This window comes from Macaca thibetana, chromosome 7 (assembly GCF_024542745.1).
Source record: "Macaca thibetana thibetana isolate TM-01 chromosome 7, ASM2454274v1, whole genome shotgun sequence".
Lineage (NCBI taxonomy): Eukaryota > Metazoa > Chordata > Mammalia > Primates > Cercopithecidae > Macaca > Macaca thibetana.
The window spans coordinates 84,376,481-84,400,138 of record NC_065584.1 but is presented as its reverse complement, the minus strand read 5'-3'; the positions used below and the strand labels follow the sequence as shown (position 1 = coordinate 84,400,138).

The 23,658-nt window shown below is 52.9% G+C and overlaps 1 protein-coding gene across 1 annotated transcript; it reads right to left on the bottom strand.

Moving 5' to 3' along the window:
- Positions 1–65: 65 nt before the first annotated feature.
- Positions 66–22,841, bottom strand: LOC126958232 (myosin-7). Its single transcript, XM_050796403.1, has 40 exons — positions 22,785–22,841; positions 21,361–21,416; positions 20,700–20,908; positions 20,255–20,398; positions 19,810–19,966; positions 19,644–19,671; positions 18,919–19,027; positions 18,743–18,835; positions 18,576–18,639; positions 18,058–18,156; positions 17,717–17,820; positions 16,964–17,102; positions 16,416–16,534; positions 16,142–16,291; positions 15,687–15,857; positions 14,767–15,076; positions 14,421–14,488; positions 13,960–14,047; positions 13,148–13,265; positions 12,879–13,002; positions 12,460–12,596; positions 11,948–12,203; positions 11,129–11,371; positions 10,769–10,945; positions 9,489–9,634; positions 8,269–8,359; positions 7,175–7,564; positions 6,806–6,932; positions 6,504–6,622; positions 5,540–5,736; positions 4,833–5,016; positions 4,483–4,648; positions 4,198–4,322; positions 3,333–3,641; positions 2,939–3,142; positions 2,691–2,816; positions 2,307–2,582; positions 1,347–1,442; positions 1,099–1,233; positions 66–195 (listed from the first exon to the last, which is right to left on the bottom strand). Exons 3-40 carry the CDS (start codon positions 20,898–20,900, stop codon positions 178–180), a joined length of 5,808 nt encoding a protein of 1,935 aa, XP_050652360.1. The 5' UTR covers positions 20,901–20,908; positions 21,361–21,416; positions 22,785–22,841; the 3' UTR covers positions 66–177.
- Positions 22,842–23,658: the final 817 nt, after the last annotated feature.

Sequence of the window (23,658 nt, the reverse complement as noted above, 5' to 3'; positions counted from 1 at the left end):
CCCCTAGTCCAGACCCCACCCCCGGGTCCCCAGGGCAGTGAAGAAGAGTCTGGAGTCAGGATCTTGGCTTCAAGGAAAATTGCTTTATTCTGCTTCCTCCCAAGGAGCTATTACACAGGCTCCAGGATGGGGCTTCGCTGGCACCCCCAGGGCTGAGCAGATCAAGATGTGGCAAAGCTACTCCTCATTCAAGCCCTTTTGAAAGGAAATAAAGTCCAATTAGTCCTTAGAGAGATGGTATTGGGCAGGGATGGGGCACTGGAAAGAAACGTGAGAGGGGTCTGATGGTGGAGGCCTGCTGTGTGGGCAGGTGGAAGCCCCTGTGGCAGCAGCAGATGTGTTTCTAGAGATCGATGTGCAGGGGGCAAGTTCTGCAGGGTAGGGTTCTGGGGTTGGCCAGAGGGAAGTTGCCTGGGCGAGAACAAGGGGGTTCTCTGGGATGTTCATTTTAGGTTTGAGTTACAAGATTGTAGGACAAAATTAGGTGGGAGGGAACTGGAAACTAGCAGTTGGGGGAAAATTGGGATATACAGGTTGTATATAAATTAGGGTCTTCTAGGATGGCAGACCACCCTAGGGCTGAAATTCCCAGAGCCACTGAAACTTAGAGCTGAGCTGGGAGTGGTGGCTCACGTCTGTAATCCCAGTACTTTGGGAGGCTGAGGCAGGTGGATCACAAGCTCAGGAGTTCAAGAACAGCCTGGCCAACATGGTGAAACTGCATCTCTACTAAAATACAAAAATTAGCTAGACATGGTAGCACATGCCTATAATTCCAGCTACTTGGGAGGCCGAGGCAGGAGAACCTGGGAGGCGGAGGTTGCAGTGAGCCGAGATTGTGCCACTGCCCTCCAGCCTGGGCGGTAGAGTGAGACACGGTCTCAAAAAAAAAAAAAAAAAAAAAAAAAAAAAAAAAAAGTTGGAGCTAGGAGAATCTTAGAAATCACACAGAACTGAATTACCAATTACCTTGGCCTCTGGGGTTGTGTGGTTCAATTGTGTGGAATAAATGAAAAGGAAGCATCCCTGGTTTGAGGGTGCTCTGTCTGGGTATGCCTGCTGTGGGGGTGATTAGCAAAGCCCAGAGGAGGGACCCACCTTGGTGCCAATGTCACGGCTCTTGGCCCTCAGCTTGTTGACCTGGGACTCGGCAATGTCCGCCCGCTCCTCCGCCTCATCCAGCTCGTGCTGCACCTTGCGGAACTTGGACAGGTTGGTGTTGGCTTGCTCCTCCTGTGGGAGGTGGGAGCATGAGGTGAGAGGGGGCCTGGGTTCTCTGACCTCTGGCTTGGGGGACGAGCTCTCCTATGCCTCCCCTGGACCTAGTCCCCATCAGGGTCACTCACCGCCTCCTCGGCCTGGCGCTTGTAGGCCTTGACCTTTAGCTGCAGCTTGTCCACCAGGTCCTGCAGCCGCAGGAGGTTTTTCCTGTCCTCCTCCGTCTGGGGGCCAGAGGATAGGCAGGGGGTGAAGATGGCACAGTCATAGAAGGTAGCATCCCCTCTGCCCTGCCCTGCTTCATCTGACATCCTGACCCAATTCTACTTTCTGATCCTCACTGAACACTTGAATTCTCCTTATAATTTCTTACCTGATATGTGTAAATATTTTAAATGATCTGTACCAGGAAGAAGTCCAAAGAACTAGTGGGACTCCTGAAACTATACACAAAATTGTGTGTGTGCAGTGCTCCAGGGAGCAGGTTTTTCAGGGTCCGGGGACCCCATGGAGAATAAATTTCCCTGCTCTGGACCTCAGCATGTGCTGGGAGTGACTTTGGGGCTATGAGTATGATGGAATTTCCTGAGCTGCAATGCAGATGACACTGACTTAATCTAGGTTAAGGACAAAGTGTGCTTAGAGGGATGGTGACATCCTGGATTGGAAAAGAAACAAATTCTAATTCAGAGTCTGATTCTAGAAAACACCTCGGAAAGCTAGAGTCCACGCTGCCTTGGGTAACGGAAAAGTTTTGATGCTTGTTTGAATGGGATTGTGTGTTTTTGGTGTCTGTTGGGGGTGACGCTGGTGAGCTGTGCTAGGTGAGCTTTGTCTGGAATTCTGTGTGTGTCTCCTGGGGATGGGCTGAGGGTGGGTGTTGAGATGGAGCTCAGGCCAGGAGGCTCAGAGACTGACCTCTGAGCTAGGGGACATTCAGGGTGGGGCAGGGCTAGGCAAAGTGAAATGGGGGCTGCATTCCCACCCTCACCCTGGAAGAGGCTAAGAGCAAACTCTTCATTCTCCTTAGCTGGCTGTCACCGTGGTCATGGTGCCAGGGCTCTGCCTGGAGTCACCGCCCACCGCACCTGGTAGGTGAGCTCCTTGATGCGCCGCTCGCTCTTCCTCATGCCCTTCACAGACTCCGCATTGCGTTTCTGCTCTGCCTCTAGCTCATTCTCCAGCTCCCGCACCCGCGCTTCCAGCTTCTGCAGCTGCTTCTTGCCGCCCTTGAGGGCGATCTGCTCCGCCTCGTCCAGCCGGTGCTGCAGGTCCTTAATGGTCTGCTCCATGTTCTTCTTCATGCGCTCCAGGTGGGCGCTGGTGTCCTGCTCCTTCTTCAGCTCCTCTGCCATCATGGCGGCCTGTGTGCAGCAGAGAGGTGGCACATGGTCTGGTCAAGTCCTCACACACTCACGCCCCAGCCCACGGAGAGACACATCTGGATCGGGTGGGTGGAGGGGGGCACTCACATCTGTGATGGCCTTCTTGGCTTTCTCCTCGGCGTTCCTGCACTCCTGCACTGCCTCCTCCACTTCGGTCTGCAGTTGGGACAGGTCAGCATCCATCTTCTTCTTCTGATTGATGAGGCTGGTGTTCTGGGTTGGGGGAGGGGTGGGCAGAGCACGAAAAGCATTGAGCATCTATGCATAGCTCTCAAGCCTTGCTTGCTGAGTCCCAGCCTGTACTCCCTTCAGGAATGAGCAGGGGAGCTGCTCACCTGGGAATGCAGCAGCTGCACCCGCTCGCTGGTCTCAATCAGCTCCTGCTCTGCCAGCTTCCGAGACCGCTCTGTCTGCTCCACCACGGCACGCAGCTCCTCCAGCTCAGCCTGCAGCAGGTTGTTGCGCCGCTCCACAATGGCGATGTTCTCCTTCAGGTCGTCGTTGGCGCGGACAGCGTCGTCCAGCTGAATCTGGGTGTCCTGAGGATCAGGAGAGTGGGCATGAGTAGGGAGCCAGCCTCGGTGCCCTTCACTGAGGGCACCTGTCAGAGGTCCCTGCAGTGACCCAGGGTCAGGAGGAATCTGGTGCCTGTGTTGAGACACCACTGCTTCTTCGGGCCACGTGGAGGCCAGTCCCCTCGGGGTGAGGGGACCTCCTCCCCCTGTGTACCTTCAGCAAGCTCTGGAGGCTCTTGACTTGCTTCTGGGCCTCAGCGGCCATGCGGTTGGCGTGGCTGAGCTGGATCTCCATCTCATTGAGGTCTCCTTCCATCTTCTTCTTCACCCTCAGGGCCTCGTTGCGGCTGCGTGTCTCTGCGTCCAGGGAAGTCTGCAGCGAGTCCACCACCCGCAGGTGGTTGCGCTTGGCCTGTTCCATCTCCTCGTCCTTCTCTGCCAGCTTCCGCTCAATCTCTGCCTTGATCTGGTTGAACTCTAGCTGGGCCCGGAGGATCTTGCCCTCCTCGTGCTCCAGGGAGGCCTGGGAAGAGGTGGGGGAGGGGATGCAGGCAGACAGTCAGGGCACAGGGCAGGGTGGGGATCTGTTCACTAATCATGGATACAAAGTGAGTTCAAGAGTGGTGTAAGTGGTTCAGTCAAAGATGCAGGAGGTGGAGGAAAAGAGAATCTAAGAGAAAATAAAAATAAACCTTAGGAAAGGTGATTCAGGCCCTCACAGGGGAGAGCTAGCTATGAAGACAAGGAGGAAAATGAAGAGAAAGGTGTTGCCAAGGAAACAGAGGCAATCAGGTATAGAGTATAAAAGAAAACAGGCAGGCAGAGGTGGGAACCAGGAGGTGTGTGGAAATGGGAAACTCGGCTAAGATGCAATGGGTAAAATGTTTATATGAAGGGAGTTCAGTGACTGGTCATTCATTTACTCCACAAATCTTCATTGAGTGCCTACTATGTGCCAGGCTCTGTCCTAGGCTCTGGGGATGGGACAGTGAACAAAGCAGACAAAGCGGGGGATGAGAACAGGGACCAAAAGCCTGAAGCTCAGCTCCCTGCACCCCATGCCCTGCACACACACACACCTCAGCCTCCTCCAGGGCTGACTGCAGCTCCAGCTTCTCGGCCTCCAGTTGCTTTCGAACCTTCTCCAGCTCATGGATAGTCTTTCCGCTGGAACCCAACTGCTCAGTCAAGTCGGAGATCTCCTCTGTGTGGGGAACACGGTAACTTGGTTGAGGGCTGCTGAGGTCCAGTGGAGTTGGAGGGACATGCCTCTTTGCCCAGACCCCTCTTGGAGCCCCTGGGTGGCACCATATGGGGACACTGCCAGTGCAGCCCCTCCCCAACCTCTCGGGCCCCCAGCACACCCTGAAGGTTCTTGTTCTCCCGCTTGAAGGTCTCCAGATGCTCCAGGGACTCCTCATAGGCGTTCTTGAGCTTGAAGAGCTCTGTGCTGAGGGAGCGAGCCTCCTTCTGTGAGGACTCCAGCTCCGACTGTGACTCCTCATACTTCTGTTTCCACTCGGCCAGGATCTGCCCGGGAACATGGCTCAGTCTTCAGCCCCCCAGCCTCAGCCCCATGTCCAGGGTCTGTCTCAGGACCTGCCTGGGCTCAGCCCTCCTCCCCCGCCTTCAAAGGGGACAGCTCTGGCCTCGCACTGAACCCCTCACACCCCCTTGCCCTGCATGCTGGCTGCAGCCCTCACCCAGGGCCCACCTTGTCGAAGTTCCTCTGCTTCTTGTCCAGGGCTGCAGCAGCAGCATTGGAGCGCTCCACGTCCACCATCAGGTCCTCAATCTCATTCTGTAGCCGGTGCTTGGTCTTCTCCAGTGAGGAGCACTTGGCATTAACAGCCTCCACGGCCTCCTCGGCATCCTGCAGCCGCTGGGCCAGCTTCTTCCTGCCCAGGGGAAGGTGGGAGAGGGTGGTGAGGATGGAGGGTGTGGATGGGGACAAGAAGAAACAATATGAGCCTTCCAGAAGACAATCCTTGAAAACTCAGAAGTGTAGCTGGAGAAGCCTGAGGATAGGTCCCAGGGGCTGAGAATGGCAGGCAGAGGATCCCAGCAGGGTGTGGAGACCAAGGCACCTTCTGACCCTGGGCCAGCCTCTGGGCTGTGGACATGGAGGAAGTATGGGTTTCCTCAGCCCTCCCCACTGCCTTTCCCTGCCACAGTGCCCTGCCCCAGACGGAAGCACTCTGCCCTCAGACAAACCTTTTGTTCGTCTTATATTCGGATCAGAAACATAATTCGAGCAAAAAGCTTCCCTGAGAGGAGAAGGAGGTGGGGCCGGAACAGAGTCCTCCTATGTTGTCAAACACTAGCTAAGCATCTCCTGTGTGGGATCTGCTGAGGCTGGGGCTGGGCCAAGTCCTGCCTGCAAAGGGGCCTCAGCCAGAAGTCAGGCTGCTCGGAACTCACTTGGCCTCCTCAAGCTCCTCAGTCCGCTGAATGGCATCTGTCTCATACTTGGTCCTCCACTGGGCCACCTCTGAGTTGGCCTTGGACAGGACGCGCTGCAGCTCAGCCTTGGCCTCCGTCTCCTCCTCATACTGCTCCCGCAGCAGGTCACAGTCATGCCGGGCTGACTGCAGTGCGTGGGCCAGGGCGTTCTTCGCCTGGGGAGGGGTGGGCACCAGGAGGTGGGCTCAGCTTTCTCCATAAAGCAACCCCACCCTTGCCCTTCTCCTCACCCCAATGTCAACATCGTCCCTTGGCCTCATCTATGTCCAAACCCCTGGTGGACCTAGCATGGTTTACTGTTTGCTAATAACAAATAATGCCAATATGGCAGTGAACTATTTAAGAAAAGCTTCGTGGCCATTGGCCCTGAGCTCCTCCCCACACCAGACATGGTCATCATCGCTGCCATTTTACCTGGTTGGGGAGAGGGAAACAGGCTCAGAAAGGTTGGGGGACTTCCCCAAGATCACTGAGCTGTAAGAGGCAGGTTAGTATTGAACCCTGGTGTTTTATAAAACTCATGTTCTTTCTTCTTTTTCATGAGACCACCAAAGTGCTAGGAATAGGCTCCAGTTTAATTTCTTTCTCCAGGTTGCAGATTCCCCTGCGAATCCCAGGACCCATTTGTGCAGTCCTTACATCCCCTTGTTGTGCCTAGGCAAAGCCATCTCATGCCTCCCTAGTTCATTTCCTCTCCTCCTTCTCACACCTAGCCTCCCGCCCAGGGATGCAGCAAAAGCAGAGGGCCTCAGCCTGGGGAGTAGATGGCATGTGGTAGGGTTTGGGCTATGATTTCTTTTTAGAATTCTTGGAGAACAATTGGTCTATAGCCAGCCTTATTCCTGGGAAGGGAAGTGATGTCAATGCAAGGCTAGTCAGTGTGCTCCTTGCTTGGGCCAGGTGGCCAGAGTCTAGCCCTTACCTTAACCTCCTCCTCCAGCTGCCTCTTGAGGTCCTCCAGCTGCTGGGTGTAGGTGAGCTTGCCTCGGGTCAGCTGGGAGATCAGTGCCTCCTTTTCATCCAGCTGCCGGGACAGCTCACCTGGGGAAGTACCATTCTAGATCAGCACTCCTATCCCCACCTCCTCCCCTAACCCTCAGGCCCCATTCTCTGGAGAGACTCTGTGTCTCTGAATGCATGTATTGGCGTGTGCGGGAGGCTGGAGCGGCTCAGGAGGTTGGGGAGACTGTGGTAGGATCCATGGAGACCCTGCTCTAGGCTCACCATTCTCCGTTTGCAGCTTGGCCCGCTGGCTGGTGAGGTCATTGACAGAACGCTGGGTCTCCTCCGCCTTGCTCCGATGCTCATTCATCTGGTCTTCCAAGGTCCTGCACATCTTCTCCAGGTTAGCCTGAGAAGGGAAGGAGAGTTATATGATGGATGTTGGGGGTAGAGGGGGGTGCAAATGAAGGGAGTGTAAGGGGTGCAACTAAAGGAGAAAGGAAGAGGAAGATGTGGAAGGAAGGAGGGAATGGGAGAACCAGGCAGCGGAAGGTAAGTGGGAAAATGAACCATGAAGGAAGAGAGACGACACGGGCAGAAAGTGGAGGTGGGAGGAGGAAGTTGGAGGAGGGGAGGCTGAGCAGAGCCTGCCTTGGCCTTGATGATCTGCTCCATGTTGGAGGTGACGTCGTCCAGCTCCAGCTTGAACTCGCTCTTCTCCTTCTCCAGCTTCTGCTTCACCCGCTGCAGGTTGTCGATCTGCTCGCCCAGCTCTGCCACGCTGTCGGCGTGCTTCTTGCGCAGGGCGGCGGCCGTGGCCTCGTGCTGCAGCGTGGCCTCCTCCAGGTCCCGCCGCATCTTCTGGAACTCGGCTTCGCGCTTCTTGTTCATCTCGATCTGCACGGACGTGGCCCCGCCGGCCTCTTCCAGCCGCTCGCTGATCTCCTCCAGCTCCCGGGACAGGTCTGAGCGCAGCTTCTCCACCTTAGCCCTGGCGGTGCGCTCTGCCTCCAGCTCCTCCTCCAGCTCCTCGATGCGTGCCTGGGTCAGACACAAAAGGCTCAGACCCACCGCCTGGACCCCTCCACTGGATTCCACCTGGTTCTAAAAGGCTCTTGGCTTCTCTGGAACAGCAAGTCAGTTTAGCTCCTCCAGCAGAGAGGTGGGGAGGATTTGGGGAAGATGGTTTGAAGAGCTGAGTTAGCCTTCCTTTGGGCGAGGGCCTGATAGTCTACATGCTCTTTAATGGAAGGAAAGTGATTGAAACTTGCTCTTAAAGATGGACAGAGACCTGTGTTCTGGGGATATTTTAAGTAGTTTAGTCATAAAAAAATAAGAAAAGTTGAAAATGACCAGACAACTAAAGATCTAACACAACTTCTGCTCTAGAGTAAGGAAAGTCATGCCATCAGAGTTGAGGAGCCTGTAAAAACCTCCATGTAACAGGGGAGGGCATGGAGACCCAGAGATCTGGAGTGGGCTCCCTGAGGTCACCCAACTAAGGCAGAGCTGAGACAGGAAGCCAGGAATTCTGCCCTCCTGGCCTGTGACCTTTTCGGGGTGGCTGTGGATCACCTCGCCCCTTTTGGATGTATCCATGGGGACACTGTGATAGCTGCGTGTCTGCCTCCAAGGACACATAATCAGTTCCTGTAATGCTGTGAACAGGACACCCTAGAGGAGGGGGCAGGGGAAACAGAACCAGCCCAGGGACTAAGCATCCCGCGAGGGTGTCCAGACCTCACCTGAAGCTCCTTGAGCTTCTTCTGCAGCTGGCTGCCGAGGGCCTGTTCATCCTCAATCCTTGCGTTGAGAGCATTCAGCTCAAAGTCTTTCCTGTGGGGAAGGAGGGATGGCAAGGTAAGGAAGACTCGTGGGGCCTCAGGAAGGTCCACCAGTGGTTGAAAATGGTAATGAAACAGCTAAAGAGTAGGATTTCATTAGAAAAACAGCTTCTGGGGGTGATATAGGATCCCTGGAGGTGTAATACCTGTGGTAGGATTGAAATGCAACAAGAACGTAATGGGAGGAGTGCTGTAGACAGGGTGATGGGGCCTGGGCTCTACAGGACATTCCCACCTTTGGTCCTTGTTTTCTCGTCTGTAAAATGAGGGGGTTGGACTAGATTGTTTGAAAGGTCCCTTTTAGCTCTGATGGTCTTTAATTTGTCACTGTTGCTTTGGGTAACTCAGCTAACCTTTCTGAAAGTTATTTTCCTCTTTGGTAAAGTGAAATTAAAGATACCATCCTTAAAAGATGTTTTGAGAATCAAATAGGATCATGTATTTATTCATTTATTCAACACATTCTGTGCCTGGGAAGGTATGAAGATTCCTGTGCAAACCCAAACTTGAAGAGGATGTAGATTATGATGATTCTCAAAGCCTCTCAAAGTCCTGAGCCTGAAACGCCATAAGAACTTCAATTATCAAAATATGTTCTGCAAGCTCACTGTTTACCAATTCTGGAAAGTCTATACATTTTGGAAGAACTTACACTAAGAATTGAAACCACAAATTAAGCAAAACAAAGAAATGGCCCTGATCCTCTGACTTCTTAAGTGTGAGGGCATTTCTTGGTGCCCCGTGGGCTCTCTGTGGAAAGCCACAAAGGGACTTTCCTAAGAGGCTCTCATGTGGAGCCTTCCTCCATGTCAAGGAACTGGTTTCCAAAGAGAGATGCGTATAAAGGGGGAAGGCTGTTATTTTCATTCCCACTGAGTGCCTAATAAGAAGAAAGGACTTAAGGGATACAATGGACTTTTTGCCAGGGAGGACCATCTAACTAACCCTGATATATGGGACTGAGGGAGGAAAGCCCTTGTGTGGGAGGTCTTTTCCCATGGTTTGCAACTCTGCTTGTGGAGGCTGCATGAGGTTGTTGCCTCAGAGGATGGCTGTCTTGTGTCTGCTTGTACTGTTATGGGCTGGGGAGGAGGAAGGACAGCAGGGAGGGAACACAGTACTTTTTCAGTCGCTCATCCAGCTGCTGCTTGTCATTCTCCAGGTCCATGATGCTCTCCTGGGTCAGCTTCAGGTCGCCCTCCAACTTCCGCTTCGCTCGCTCCAGGTCCATGCGCACCTTCTTCTCTTGTTCTAGGGATCCCTCCAGCTGGTAGAGAGAAGGAGCCAGGCCCAGTAGGCAAAGCATCCTGACTTGGTGATTCTGTTGTTCAGTTGCCCCAGAACTTGGTAAATCTCTGAGTTCAGGACTTGGGAAACCTTCCCCAGAGTGGACCAGATGTTATTAGGGGACTGTGAGATTGCCTAGATATAGGGGATGCTCAATCAATATTTGATAAATAAAGGAATGAATGATTGTGGGATGAAACCCCAAAGCTGTATTCTTTCTTTTTTTCTTTCTTTCTTTCTTTTTTTTTTTTTTTTGAGATGGAGTCTCACTCTGTCACCAGGCTGGAGTGCAGTGGTGTGATCTCAGCTCACTGCAACCTCTGCCTCCCTGGTTTAAGGGATTCTTCTGCCTCAGCCTCCTGAGTAGCTGAAACTACAGGCACGTGCCACCACATCCAGCTAATTTTTGTATTTTTAGTAGAGACGGAGTTTCACCATATTGGCCAGGATGGTCTCGATCTCTTGACCTCATGATCCACCTGCCTTGGCCTCCCAAAGTGCTGGAATTACAGGCATGAGCCACTGCGTCCGGCTGCAGTATTCATTCTTTCAGCATCCTATAAACACCTACTGGGCATTGGGCTCTGTGCTAAGCACTGCAGTCCCCAAATTGAATAGATCCAAGTTTCTGTCTAAAAGAAGCCTGTAGTCTTATGGCTGAGATAGAAGCTTAAATAATTATAATACAGAGTGATAAGTGAGTCAACAGACATATGTGCATCAGAAGGAATAACGATCAGATTCTACCTTAAATATTGGAATTTCAAAAATTCTTCTTGGACAGCCTCACAAAATTTCCAAAGAAATATATCATGTTCTTATGAGATGACCCTCTAAATCTTGTGTCAAAGGCAGAGATATCTGGGATTGAACTTAAATTTAATAAGGAAACTCATCTCTATTATTGATCATACCAGTGAGATTAGATACATAATTCAGAATTGATCACCACCTCTGACTTTTCATTCCCCAGCTCCTTTCTAGAAAGATATCAGGAAAGTTAACATCCTCTAACCCCACCTCCCTTCAAACACACACACGCACGCACACACACACCCCTCTGGGCACAGATGGACATGGCATATCTAGGCCCCACAACTCTCAGTCTACTCACATCATCCACTTGCTGCTCCAGCTTGACTTTGGCCTTAGTCAGGGTGTTGACCTTGTCCTCCTCGGCCTGAAGGTCATCCAGGGCCTGCTGGTGGGCCTCTTGCAGAGCTTTTTTCTCCTTGGTCAGCTTGGCAATGATCTCATCCAGCCCAGCCATCTCCTCTGTCAGGTTTTTCACCTGCCGACCAAGAATCCCATCTCCTTTAGGGTCAAAGGTCACCAGCTTGGTGCCGTCTATGGGGAGCTCCACGTCAAGGTCCATCCTGCTCTCTGGATGCCGAGTGGCTGACCTGGGTCAAGGTCAGTATGGTCTGAGAGTCCTGAGGAGACCTGGGCTGGAGCCAAAGGGAGCTGCCCTTACCTTGTTCTCTGTTGCATGTTTCTCCTTCTCCACTTTGGCCAGTGTCAGCTCCAGATCATCGATGTCCCTTTTGAGCTCTGAGCACTCATCTTCCAGCTTGCGCTTCTTGGCAGTGAGCTCAGCATTCATCTCCTCCTCATCCTCCAGCCTCTCATTCATCTCCTTCACTTTGGCCTCCAGCTGAATCTTGTTTTTGATCAGCTGATCACAGCGCTCCTCAGCATCTGCCAGGTTATCTTGTTCCTGAGAGTGAGGAACAGAGGGGAGGCTGTTCAGGGGGCAAAGTTGTCATTCTTGCAGGTAGAGGGAAGGAGAGGCACATCCCTCAAATAGGACGGGAACTCTAGGATATCCCCAGTTGGCAAGAGCTTCAGAAGTATGGGGAGGGGAGCAGAGAGGAAAGGAACCAGAAGTCTTCATCTGGACCTCTTCCTCTGGTCTCCTCCCACGAAGGGCAGGAACTGCATTTGCTGATGCCAAGCGCTTATATCTGATGGCTCAATGAAATGGACAGCTTTATTCCCTGTCTAGAGGAAACTGAAGCTCAAAGATGATGCATGGTCTGCCCAAGGTCACAAAGTATTAAGCTGTGAATCTAGGTTGAACCCAAGTAGAAAGCCTGTGCTTTTAAAAGTCAGCTCTTTTCCCTCTGCCCTTTCCTCCTCCTGGGGGACCTCTTTGGACGTCTTTAGAAGTGTTGAGCCCAGAGTCCTCTGACTGAAGGAACAAGACAGTGAGCCCCTGTGCAGGGAGGTGCAGGGTTGTGGGAGGTGAAGGTAGATCAGGGTGGAAGAACCAATAGTAGCCCAGGAGCCTCACCGCCTGCACTTGGAGCTGCAGGTCATTCTTCTCCTGCAGCAGGGACACCATCTTTTCTTCCAGCTCCTTGCGGCGAGCCTCGGACTTCTCCAGCGCCTCTTTGAGGCGTGCGAACTCCTCCTTCATGGTGGCCATCTCCTTCTCCGTCTCTGCACTCTTCAGCAGCGGCTTGATCTTGAAGTAGAGCTTCATCCAGGGCCAATTCTTGACCCCCATGAAGGCTCGAATGTTCCACTGGATTATCAGCAGGGAGTCTCTGCAGGGGCCCATGAAAGGAGTGCTGAGCCTCCTGCCTCCTTCCTACCTGAGGTCCTGAAACCTTGGGAATGTCCCATTTTCTTCATCCCTCCCACTTTCCCTGAGGCCCTCTGACCCTGTGACTGCAATGTGTTCATGTGAGCGCCTCCTGCAGGTCTCTCTGTTTGAAGACCTGTTGAGCTCTTTTTCCTGACACTGCCCCTGAACCAGCCTGGGCCTCAGAGAAGCGGAAACTTCCTCTTGAGATCTCTCACCTACGTTCCAGCAGCTTCTTGTACTCCATTCTGGAAAGCACACCCCGGGACTGGGCCTGGATACGCGTGATGATGCGGCTCAGCCTCTCGTCCCTCATCTCCTCCAGCAGCCCCAGCAGCCCGGCCTTGAAGAACACCTGCAGGCAAGGTGTGTGTTGGGCATGACTAGGGAGTGGTACGAGGGAAAGAGGGAGTGGGGAGTACCTTAGGAAGGGTAACAGCCTAGAAAAGGATTGCAGGGAGGAGGTCAATGGCAGCTGGAGCTGGAGTGAGGGGAGTGGTGCTAGATGTTCTGCTGAGAGGGGTAGCATACAGGTAAGAGATTTCGCTAAGACGATTATAAAAGGAAAAGCATCATGAGGAGAGGAGTCAATGCACAAGAGATATTTTCCTTTAATTAACTAGTCTCCTTTCCTCACCTTGGTGTGGCCAAACTTGTACTGGTTGTGGTCAATGTCCAGGGAGCCGAGCAGCTTCTCTGCCCCCTTCCTGCTGTCAATGAACTGTCCCTCAGGGATGGCCGCTGGGTTCAGGATGCGATACCTGAGGAGGGAAGTGCCCAGAGTCACCCATGCTCTGCAGTGATCTGCTCTGCCCACAGAATTCCAGGGCCACCTGCAGACTCTCATTCCCACCAGGGCAGCCTGGCTCCCCCATTCTACGAGTTCTGGGGCGCCCTCATACCCACCTCTGCCGGAAGTCCCCGTAGAGGATGCGGTTGGGGAAGCCCTTCCTACAGATGCGGATGCCCTCCAGCACGCCATTGCAGCGCAGCTGGTGCATGACCAGGGGGTTGTCCATCACCCCTGTGGTAGGAGGGAAGTGGGAGGAGTCTGTGAGAACACTGAACTGAAGTTCTGGGTTCCTATCCTGTCTCTGTCACTGATTAGCTTGTAATCTTAGCAAGTCAGGTAGTAATAATCCTGTTTCATTTTCTTCTAGCCACATTTTTAACCACAAGGCTTTCGCATTCCTTTTTTATATGATTCATACCTATTATCATAGGTGGTAGCCAGAACAGATATATCCCATTTTCTAGATTAGTAAATGAAGCCCAGAGGGGTTATAGGACTGGCCCAAGGCCACTAAGCTGATCAAGAACAGAGCCAGCTCTTGAACTCAGGTCCCTGAGCCTCTGTCTCCTAATCAGCCAAAAATGGATTAACAATTTGAATATGTCTCATTAGGGGATTAAGTAGTTCTGCAGGTAAATTTAAAGCTGAACTAAGATTCTGTGTTGGAACCAGTTATCCAAGGGGTTGTAGGGCCACTGATGAGGTAATGTACATCAGAGTGCTTTACACATCACCCACATTATTATACACTCCAAGTGTAAGGCAGCACTGAGAGGGAGGTAGCCTGTGAGGCCTCATGGGGGATGGGGAGAGAAGAACGTGGTTTGGAAACCGCTGTGGTGGTAGGTAGGGAGATGCCCTAGGAGGTCCTGTTCCCAGGGTGCTGTATGCCAAGCAGTGGGCTGGCCTGAGTTTGTGGCCTCACCTGGAGACTTTGTCTCATTGGGGATGATGCAACGTACAAAGTGGGGATGGGTGGAGCGCAAGTTGGTCATCAGCTTGTTCAGATTTTCCTGTGGCCAAAAATGCAAGAGAGAAAAGTAAAGAAAATGCAAGAAAGAAATGCAGAAAGGAGAGAGGAGAAGAAGGAAGGAAAAGAGAGATGGAGAGAATTCAAGGAGCCACAGAGATGAAGGGGCCTTGAGGGAAGACACAGATAAGGAGAGAGGTGGGAGACAGGAAGGAAAGAAGAGAGAAGTGAGATGGGAAGTAAATAAGTGAAGAGGCCAGGAGATGACAGGAAGAGAAGATGGAGTGAAAATGGTCACGAATGCACCAAGGAGACAGGGAGCGGGAGGAGTAGGGGATGAACAAGGCAGGGAAGGGCCGGGCTAGGTGGAGTTGGCAGATGGGGAGCTGAGCTGGCTGGGGCTGGGTCCCACTCACCCTGTGCAGAGCTGACACAGTCTGAAAGGACGAACCTTTCTTGGCCTTGCCTTTGCCCTTCTCAATAGCTGCAGGAAAGAGAGTCAACAAAAGAAGCCTCAGTGTGGGGAGGTGAGGGCGTGAGTAAAGAATTACAGCCCCTCTTTACATCCTTGCTGGCATTTGGCCCTTGGGTGAGGGCCTTCAATGTGGCTGCCTCAGTTTCTTCACCAAGTTCCATCCCACTGAGTCTGTAAACCTTGGAGTACAACCTGACATTGAAGTAGTGGGGTGTAGCAAGTGACCTAGCTCAGAACCTTGGCAGAATCCCTGCTCCTCTGTCCTGGGAGCCTCAGTTCCTACTTACGCGCATCAGCTCCAGCATAGTTGGCAAACAGGGTGCTGAGCAGCTTGAGGGAGGACTTCTGATACAAGGCCACTACAGTCTCATTGAGAGGGTCTTTGTTCTTCTGCAGCCAGCCAATGATGTTGTAGTCCACGGTGCCGGCATAGTGGATCAGGGAAAAGTGGGCTTCAGGCTTCCCCTTGATATTGCGTGGCTTCTGGAAGTTGGAGGATTTGCCCAGGTGGTTGTCAAACAGCTTGGCCTTGAAGGTCATGTCGGTGGCCTTGGGGAACATGCACTCCTCCTCCAGGATGGACATGATGCCCATGGGCTGAGGAAGCAGGGGAGAGCATCACTGAGTGTCCTTCACACAGGTGGACATGGATTCTGCTCTATGATCAATACTTGCTCATGGAGGTGCCCCACTGGGTGTTAAGGTAGTAGGCTCAGCTCTGAGTACAGTTATCTACTGACTGGCACTGGTTCAAGGTGGAGGATTTTGTCTGATGACAGAAGGACCTTTGTAAAAGTCTGGGAGTGTGGCTGCTATCAAAACTGTACATATCACCCCACCACCCAGATTCCTGAGATGCTAGGGTTGAAAATAGGTGCACTCTTATGATCTCCCACACCATCCTCACACTTCCTGATCCTTGGATGCATAAACCGGGCCCAATAAACATGCAGGTGTGGGAGGTCATCATGCAGGTGCCCATCCTCCATGTGTCCACTCTCAAGCCCCTGGGAACTCAGCTGTCCCTGGTGCCACCCTGTCCTCGGTGCTCAACACAACATAGGCTCTGGAACCAAGGGCTCAGGATCCTTCAGCCCCTTATATTGTCAAGATTATATTCCCCAGAAGGGAGAGAGGCTGCTATTTTGTCTATGGTGTTCATGTTGGGTGTGCAGGGAGAATTCAGGCGGTGAGACCAAAGAGGCACCTTCTCGATGAGGTCGATGCAGGCCTGCAGGTCCATGCCAAAGTCAATGAATGTCCACTCGATGCCCTCCTTCTTGTACTCCTCCTGCTCCAGCACGAACATGTGGTGGTTGAAGAACTGCTGCAGCTTCTCGTTGGTGAAGTTGATGCAGAGCTGCTCAAAGCTGTTGAACTGCAGGGGGCATGAGGGGTGGGAGCAGTCAGGAAGTGGGTGTGAGTGGCCATTGAGGCTGTGCCCGTGCACTGTGCCCGAGCCCAGCAAGGCGTGGCTGGTACCCTCCATGTCAGGGCAGTGGAGGAGGGCTTCCCCTGAAGACAGGGACAATGACTGCCTCTGTCACCACACAGTCCCCACTGCCTTCCTGTGTCTGGTCCACAACTGACTCTCAGCAAATGGCTGTTGAATGTGGGAGTGAGCGAGTGATTGTTCTCCCCCTCCCAGGGGTCCCAACTCACATCAAAGATCTCGAAGCCAGCGATGTCCAGGACTCCTATGAAGTACTGGCGTGGCTGCTTGGTCTCCAGGGTGGCATTGATGCGTGTCACCATCCAGTTGAACATCTTCTCGTACACTGCCTTGGCCAGTGCCCCAGTGGCATATGCCACCTGCAAGGTAGAGGAGAGACCCATATTGAGCAGGGTTATTGGGAAGAGTGAACTTGAAAACTCCCACCCCATCATGCCAGTCTCCCTACCCTGCCCACCCATTATCATCTGAAGATGGACCCACCTGCTGGACATTCTGCCCCTTGGTGACGTACTCATTGCCCACTTTCACCCTAGGATGGCACAACCCCTTAAGCAGATCGGCTGAGTTCAGCCCCATGAGGTAGGCAGACTTGTCAGCCTCTGGAAGGAAAAGACAAATAGCAAAGTTGGTAAAGAGATGACTGCTGGCCGGGCATGGTGGCTCACGCCTGTAAACCTAGCACTTTGGGAGGCCAAGGCGGGCAGATCACTTGAGGTCAGGAGTTTGAGACCAGCCTGGCCAACATGGTGAAACCCCATCTATCCTAAAAATACAAAAATTAGCTGGGCATGGTGGTGCATGCCTGTAATTCCAACTACTTGGGAGGCTGAGGCAGGAGAATCACTTGAACCCAGGATGTGGAGATTGCAGTGAGCCAAGATCGTGCCACTACACTCCAGCCTGGGCAACAGAGCAAGACTCCATCTCAAAAAAAATAAAAAATAAAAAATAAAAAAAGACAGATGACTGCTGAGCAGACATGGCCCTCCGTGACTTGACAGCTGCCCCCTAGAATCCCTGCCTCCCACCTTCAGTGCCGTCCGGCTCCGCCTGCTCCTCCCGCTGCTTCTGCTTGAACTTCATGTTTCCAAAGTGCATGATGGCACCTGTCAGCTTGTACATGGAGTTTTTCTCCTCTGTAGTGAAGCCCAGCACGTCAAAGGCGTTCTGTAGGGAGGCCCCGTATTGGTGGACCCCCCAAAAAGAAGTATGATGGGTAAGTGAGATCCCTTGTAAGTTGTAGAGAAAACTTGTCTCCTTAATCCCTGTGGGTTCTGAGACTCCCATACCCAGTGGGGAACTCCAAAACAAAAGATGGAAGATGCAAGAGCAGAGCAGACGTCAGCCAGTCCCAGCCCCAATGTCAGTGGCCACAGCTTTTCTGAGTTACCCACTTATGCTTCCTGGCCCTACACTTGCTTCCTGCCTGGCCTTCCGTACCTGTCTGCATCTGTTCACCTAACAGGCCCTCTGGCCCCATGCCATCTGCATGGCTTTCCCTCCTCATCCTGCTCCCTTGGTGATGCTTATTTCTTGGCTGTGTGCCTCTCTGTCTCATGACTTTCAGCCCTTCCTGGTTTGATAGAACACCAAATACTGGCCAGTCCTGTCTCACCTCATCCGTTCCCCAGTACACCCTGACCACGGGGCACATTCTGGCTCTCAGGAGATCCATACCACTTTAAACAACCAATGGCCAGCATCTTAGCTCTGCTTCTGGACCCCTGTTTGCCCCTCACTGCCAATCCTCCCACCCCCTGGCTGGGTCCTCACACACTCACATCAGTGGCCATGAGCTCCTCAGCGTCGTCAATGGAGGCCACAGTGGTCTCTCCTTGGGAGATGAATGCATAATCGTAGGGGTTGTTGGTAATCAGCAGCATGTCTAGGGGAAAAAACATGGTTAGGGAGGGACACAAGCCCCCGGCTCTCATGGAGGCTACTCGCCACAGCACATGGCCTGAGGAGGAGCACAGGACAGGGCTTGGCTCGGCCCCACATCCCACTGAACTGAATCCAGCAGTGCCATGAAACCCAGGGCATGCCAGCTGAATCCAGCCACAAGGAGAGGGGACCAGGTTGCCATGGAGATAGTTGGTCTCAGTCAGTGGCTGTGACTCACCCAGCAGCTCAGGCTTTTTGTTAGACAGGATTTGGTAGAAAATGTGATAATCTCTCTCCGCTTTCAGCTGGAAAATAACTCTGGATTTTTCCAGAAGATCTGTGAACAGGCGGGGAGAAGGAGAGAAAGAAAAGTTAGGGTTTGGGCACAAGGAAAATTAATGATAAACGTAGCAAGCAAAAGGCAGAGGGAAGGGAAGAGCCAGAGAGACTAGTTGGACAGACACAAAGAGATCACACAGAGAGATGGAGACAGAGACCCAGAAGGACAGAAATAGTCTCAGAGAGAAGTCCCAGAGAAAGACACCTAGCCATGCAGAGACAGAAATGGAGAAAGATGCAGAGGAAATCTCAGAGAGAGACAGGTATGTAGATCTGAAAACAGAGACACCTATAGACATAGACTTAAAGAGGAGAAAAACAGAGGGAGGGAAGAGAGAGAGAGAGAGAGAGGTTAAGACCAGATGGTCTAGAGCAAGGGTGAGCTTAGGCTGAGCCTAGCAGATTCACGGCACTCACAGGTCTCTATGTCTGCAGATGCCAACTTTCCTGTTGCCCCAAAATGGATTCGAATGAATTTCCCCTGGAGAGATGGAAGAGAGTGGTGATGAGTCTGGGAAAGGCTCATATTTGAGACCATCCCTCCACCAGTCCAAGTCCCAAGCCCAAGGTCAGGGACCACTCACGAAGCGGGAGGAGTTGTCATTCCGGACGGTCTTGGCATTGCCAAAGGCCTCCAGAGCAGGGTTGGCCTCGATGATCTGGTCCTCCAGGGTGCCCTGCAGAGGTCAAGAAGGAGGCAGGTGAGAGCTCTTCCCCCTCCCTTTCTGCAGTGCAGGACCTTGGAAGGCAGTAGGCCTACCTTGCCCGTGTTCTGGTCCTTCTTGCTGCGGTCCCCAATGGCTGCAATAACAGCAAAATACTGGATGACCCTCTTGGTGTTGACCGTCTTCCCTGCTCCGGATTCTCCGCTGTGAAGACAGTCAGGGCCTTATTGGGCAGTGAACAACACTGCTGGAGACCAACAAGCCTCAAATCAGGAGAGAATGCCTGGGTCTACCCGAGAGTAGGAGCCCTGGACAAGAAGTTGCCAGGTTATCTGCACCCAAAATCCACAACTGTCTTCTGATGCACAGAGGTCAGGGCTGGCACCAGGAAGGATGCCACCAGAAGGCACTGGTTTGGGCAGGCTGAGCCTGTGCTTGGCTGGGCAAAGTAAATGGAAGAGATGGGCCTGGGTTGTTTTGGGAAAAGTGGGTGGGGCTGGAGGAATGGGAAATGTTTCTGAAGGGAAAGGAAAGGAAGAGATGAAGACATGGCGATAATGAGCTTCTGGATAAATGAGTGATGAGTTGGAGGAGAGTGGGTGAAGGAGGTGGGAGAAGAAAAACATGAAGGGGATGGAAAGCAGAAAAGAATAGGGAGATCAAAGAGAGGGGTCAGGGTAAGGGTCAGAAGAGAAGGAGATGGGCAGGAGGTGGTGGGGAAAGAGGCTGAGTCTATGCCTAGGGGCCTGGGATCCCTGATGGGGCTGGAGGCGGGGATCAGGGAGATTCTGGAAGGGAACAGGGTAGCAGCTACACTCACGTGATCAGGATGGACTGGTTTTCTCTGTCTGTGGGGAGAGGGTGGGGAGGAAAGGTCAGGAGCTGCACAGAATGCTCTTGTGGGGCTTCTCCCCTCCTTCACCTTCTCCCTCTCCCTTCTGGCATCTCCCAGTTCTCTTCAGGAAGACCTTTCTGGGGCCTCTCACCTGTCAGCATGTACTGATAGGCATTGTCAGAGATGGAGAAGATGTGGGGCGGGGCCTCGCTCCTCTTCTTGCCCCGGTAGGCAGCTACCACCTCGGCATTGTACACCGGCAGCCACTTGTAGGGGTTGACGGTGACACAGAAGAGGCCCGAGTAGGTCTGGGGATAGAAAAGTAGCAGTGACTTGCCAGTTGCAAAGGGAGAGGGCTGGTGATTTTGGGAGTTAGAGAAAGATCCCAGGAGAGAAAGAAGAGAAAGGAAAAACTCTGCATGCACTCAATCTGAGTAATGCCAGTCCCCAGAGTGTTGGAATTGAACCAAGGATGTTGGGATGAGATTAGAGTGTAACCCTGCCTGGACACAAACAGAAGACACTCTTGGCTCCTGGGGCGGACATGGATGGAGCAGGAACAAAGATTCTGAGGTGGGGCCAGGTGCAGCACTCACATAGATCATCCAGGAGCCGTAACGATCCTTGAGGTTGTAGAGCACCGCGGGCTCGTGCAGGAAGGTCAGCATGGCCATGTCCTCGATTTTGTCGAACTTGGGTGGGTTCTGCTGCATCACCTGATCCTCCTTCACAGTCACTGTCTGCAAGAGCCCCCATCCAGGCCCTCCTGTCAGCCTGGGCTTTCCCTTCTCCCTCAAGAGGGTTAGGAGTTGGTGAGTGACAGGGCAATAGTGCTTAAGAGAGAAGGAACCAGGATCTCACGGAGAAGACAGGGGGATTTGGAAGGTCAGGGCTCCTTGGAGGGTCTGGATTCTTCCCCAAAGGGAAGGAGAATGGGGCCATCCTCAGGTCTACGTGAGGGTGGGGCATGGGTGTACCCCTCTGTGTCCACCCAGGTGTGCAGGTGGCCAGGGTGGACTCTCACATTAGTCTGACACCCACCTTGCCATTCTCCGTCTCGGCAGTGACTTTGCCACCCTCTCGAGACAAAATCTTGGCCTTGACGAACTCCTCTTTGTCATCAGGCACAAAGACATCCTTCTTGAGGTCAAAAGGCCTGGTCTGGGCTTCTAGCCGCTCCTTCTCTGACTTGCGCAGGTAGGGGGCGGCAGCCCCAAAGGCGGCCATCTCCGAATCTCCCATGGCTGTGCCTGGAGTGAGCAGAAGCTGGCTGCCTTTCCATCTGCCCACTCTCCCCTTCCCTCCCTGGGCTCTCCCCTTCAGTGGGAGCCCCAAAACCTAGCACCATGCTCAAGAATCAAGAAGAGATACCAGTGAGTCCCTTCCTCTTTGAGGTTACCCTTTAACCAGAAGAGCAGCCTAGCAAACCTGCCAGAGTAAAGGGAGCAACTAACTATTGTTCAAGCTGGAGCTCTCCTAGGGGAAGGAAGAGTACCCTGAGCTCCTTGTAGGAGCAGAAATCTAACTATTTCCATCTCTGACCCTCATCTGTCCCTGGACCCCTTGGCCACAGGTAAGGAGCTCCTGATAGCCAAGATATTTCTCCAGTGCAGGGCAGAAACTAGAGTTCCATAGTCTGACTTTGGGGCTCTAATGCCCAGTCTCACTAGATTCTCAGTGCTCTAGCTTCAGCTTTTCTTACCTGGGCTACTCAAGTGTGTCTACAGATGAGGAAGGGGGCCAAGGCCTGCAGGGGACCTGGAGAGAGGGAAGAGGCTGTGTCAGGGCAGGCTGTGCCCAACCTGGCCAGTCCCACTTTCGTGCTTCTCCCTGGCTCTATCCTTCAGCATCCACCCTCTTCCAAAACAAGTTGGAAAGGGTGGTCAACTTCTCTGGTCCCATCCTTCTTGTTTTTCAAACCCTTTTCCCTTTTTCCTCAAGAACTAGTTCTAACAGCTGCCTGGTGTCAACTCACCCTGAACCCTAATCCTCTTCACTCCTCCGAGACGGTCCCACCCCTGCCTGTACCCATCTAGTGGTATCTTTCTTTGAGCCATCTGAGAGACAACTAATGGTCACATTTGTTGAGCACTTTCCAGTTTAAAAGCACTTCAATGCACATTCTCCTACTCAGTCTTCATCCCATTTGACAGATGAGGAAGTCGAGGTTAAGTGGCTTGCCTGTCCAAGAGCCCATGACAATAAGTGGGAGAGCCAAGACTTGAATACAAGTCTGTTGACTCTAAAGAGAGTTCTTTTCCATCCTGTCCCCATTTTGTTGTCAGACTTTGTGGACATTCTCAGAGAGAAGACACTGTGGGCTTCCTCTCATAGACACACCTCCATCACGTAGCTGAACACCCTCCACAAGCCCTCTGATGAACACTCATGCCTGCTGCTTGGGCGTGCATCTCACACGAAGACAGGCTTCTTTCCCATACCTCAGTCCGCACCCCACCCCCAGGGTGCCACATATGCCTCAACAGCAAATGTGCACATTTCAGGATGTGTGCTGCGTAAGTAGACTCACATCACTGCGTGTTCTTCAGTACACAAAGACCTGGAACATCCTACACCCCCGTGCCTGTGAGCTCCTTCTGCAGAGGGTACACACTATAACAATCATGACTCCTGGACGCATAGACAATCATCTCTGCATGCATGGACAGGGGTAGCTACACATTCCAGGCCTCACAGAATCACATGAAGGCACACACACTTCCTAGAATCCTTCTCCACCATCCTTTCTCCCTCCCTGCAAAGGAATCTCCTAATTCACAGGCATGATCATACACCCGCATCTCCCACTTGATATTTCTGTGTCAGTGAGGTACATACCCTCTCTCACATTCAGACTATGCAGGCTTGTACACACACACACACACACACACACACACACACCACACCCTGTAATGCATATTGGTCCCATCTGCTCAGATGCAGATATCTTCCCCTGGGAACTCCTGTGGCACATACGCCCATGTTTAGACCTGCACATGTGTGCCCAGTGACTGGACCTGGTACACTGCATGAAGTCCTGCATGAAGTTTGCTATTCCTAGAGGAATCCCTTCCTAAGCCTGGAGCCCCCTTATCCCAGAGGAAAGCCTCCAGCTCCCGCTCCTACCTGAGAGCAGCAGGGAAAGACACAGAGCAGGACAGAGCTGTGGAGCCAGACCTGGTCTCAGGGGCTGTATATATGGGGCAGCAGGGCACCCCCACCCCCACCTGCACCCAGTCCCTAGCCGGATTTAGAAAGGGCTGTTGTCACTAGAAGCATTTCCCCCAGGCTCCCCCCCTTCCCAAACAGTGCTCCCCTCCCCCCGCTCCAGCTAGGAAACAATTGGAAGTGGTCGTCATTGTTATGGCATGGAGTGTGCAGGGTCTGAGTTCCAGGGGGCGGGGTGGCTCAAAGTGCAGCAAAAATATCTCCCAGGCCAGGCTTCACATTCCACAGCTGGCAAGAGAGGGAACTGACCACGACCACCAAGACCAAGGCAGCCAGGGTCCTGGCTCTCCCGCAGGGCACTTCTGGCCCTGGACACTGCTGCCCCTCCAGTCTCCTGCCCTGAGGCCCCTGCTGGCCTGGCCCCATTTCCACAGTGTCCTCCCTGTTCTCCTGGCCCAGGTCCTGTATCCAGCTGTAAGCTGGGAAGGGGCTAAGTGTCAGCAGCAGAGAGGGGTAGGACAGAGTTGGGGGCATGGCCCCAGGGTGAGGCTAGACTGGGGCAGCTGGAAGGACGTTTCCTAGCCAAGTGGCAAGAACAATAACCATGGAGCTTAGAGATGGGGACTCTGGCTCAGGCACTGATTTCCTTGGACCAGCAGGCGATGTGTTGAGGTCACCAAGCCTCTGAGCCAGACAGGCCTTTAGCAAGCCGTCCAAGCACTTCATTTTATGGAGAGGGACAGTGCATTCTTTAAGGTTATACAGCTAATCGGGGCAGCAGGATTCAAGGTGGGAAACCTCAGCAGATGGGAGTGGAGCCGGGCCTGCGGAG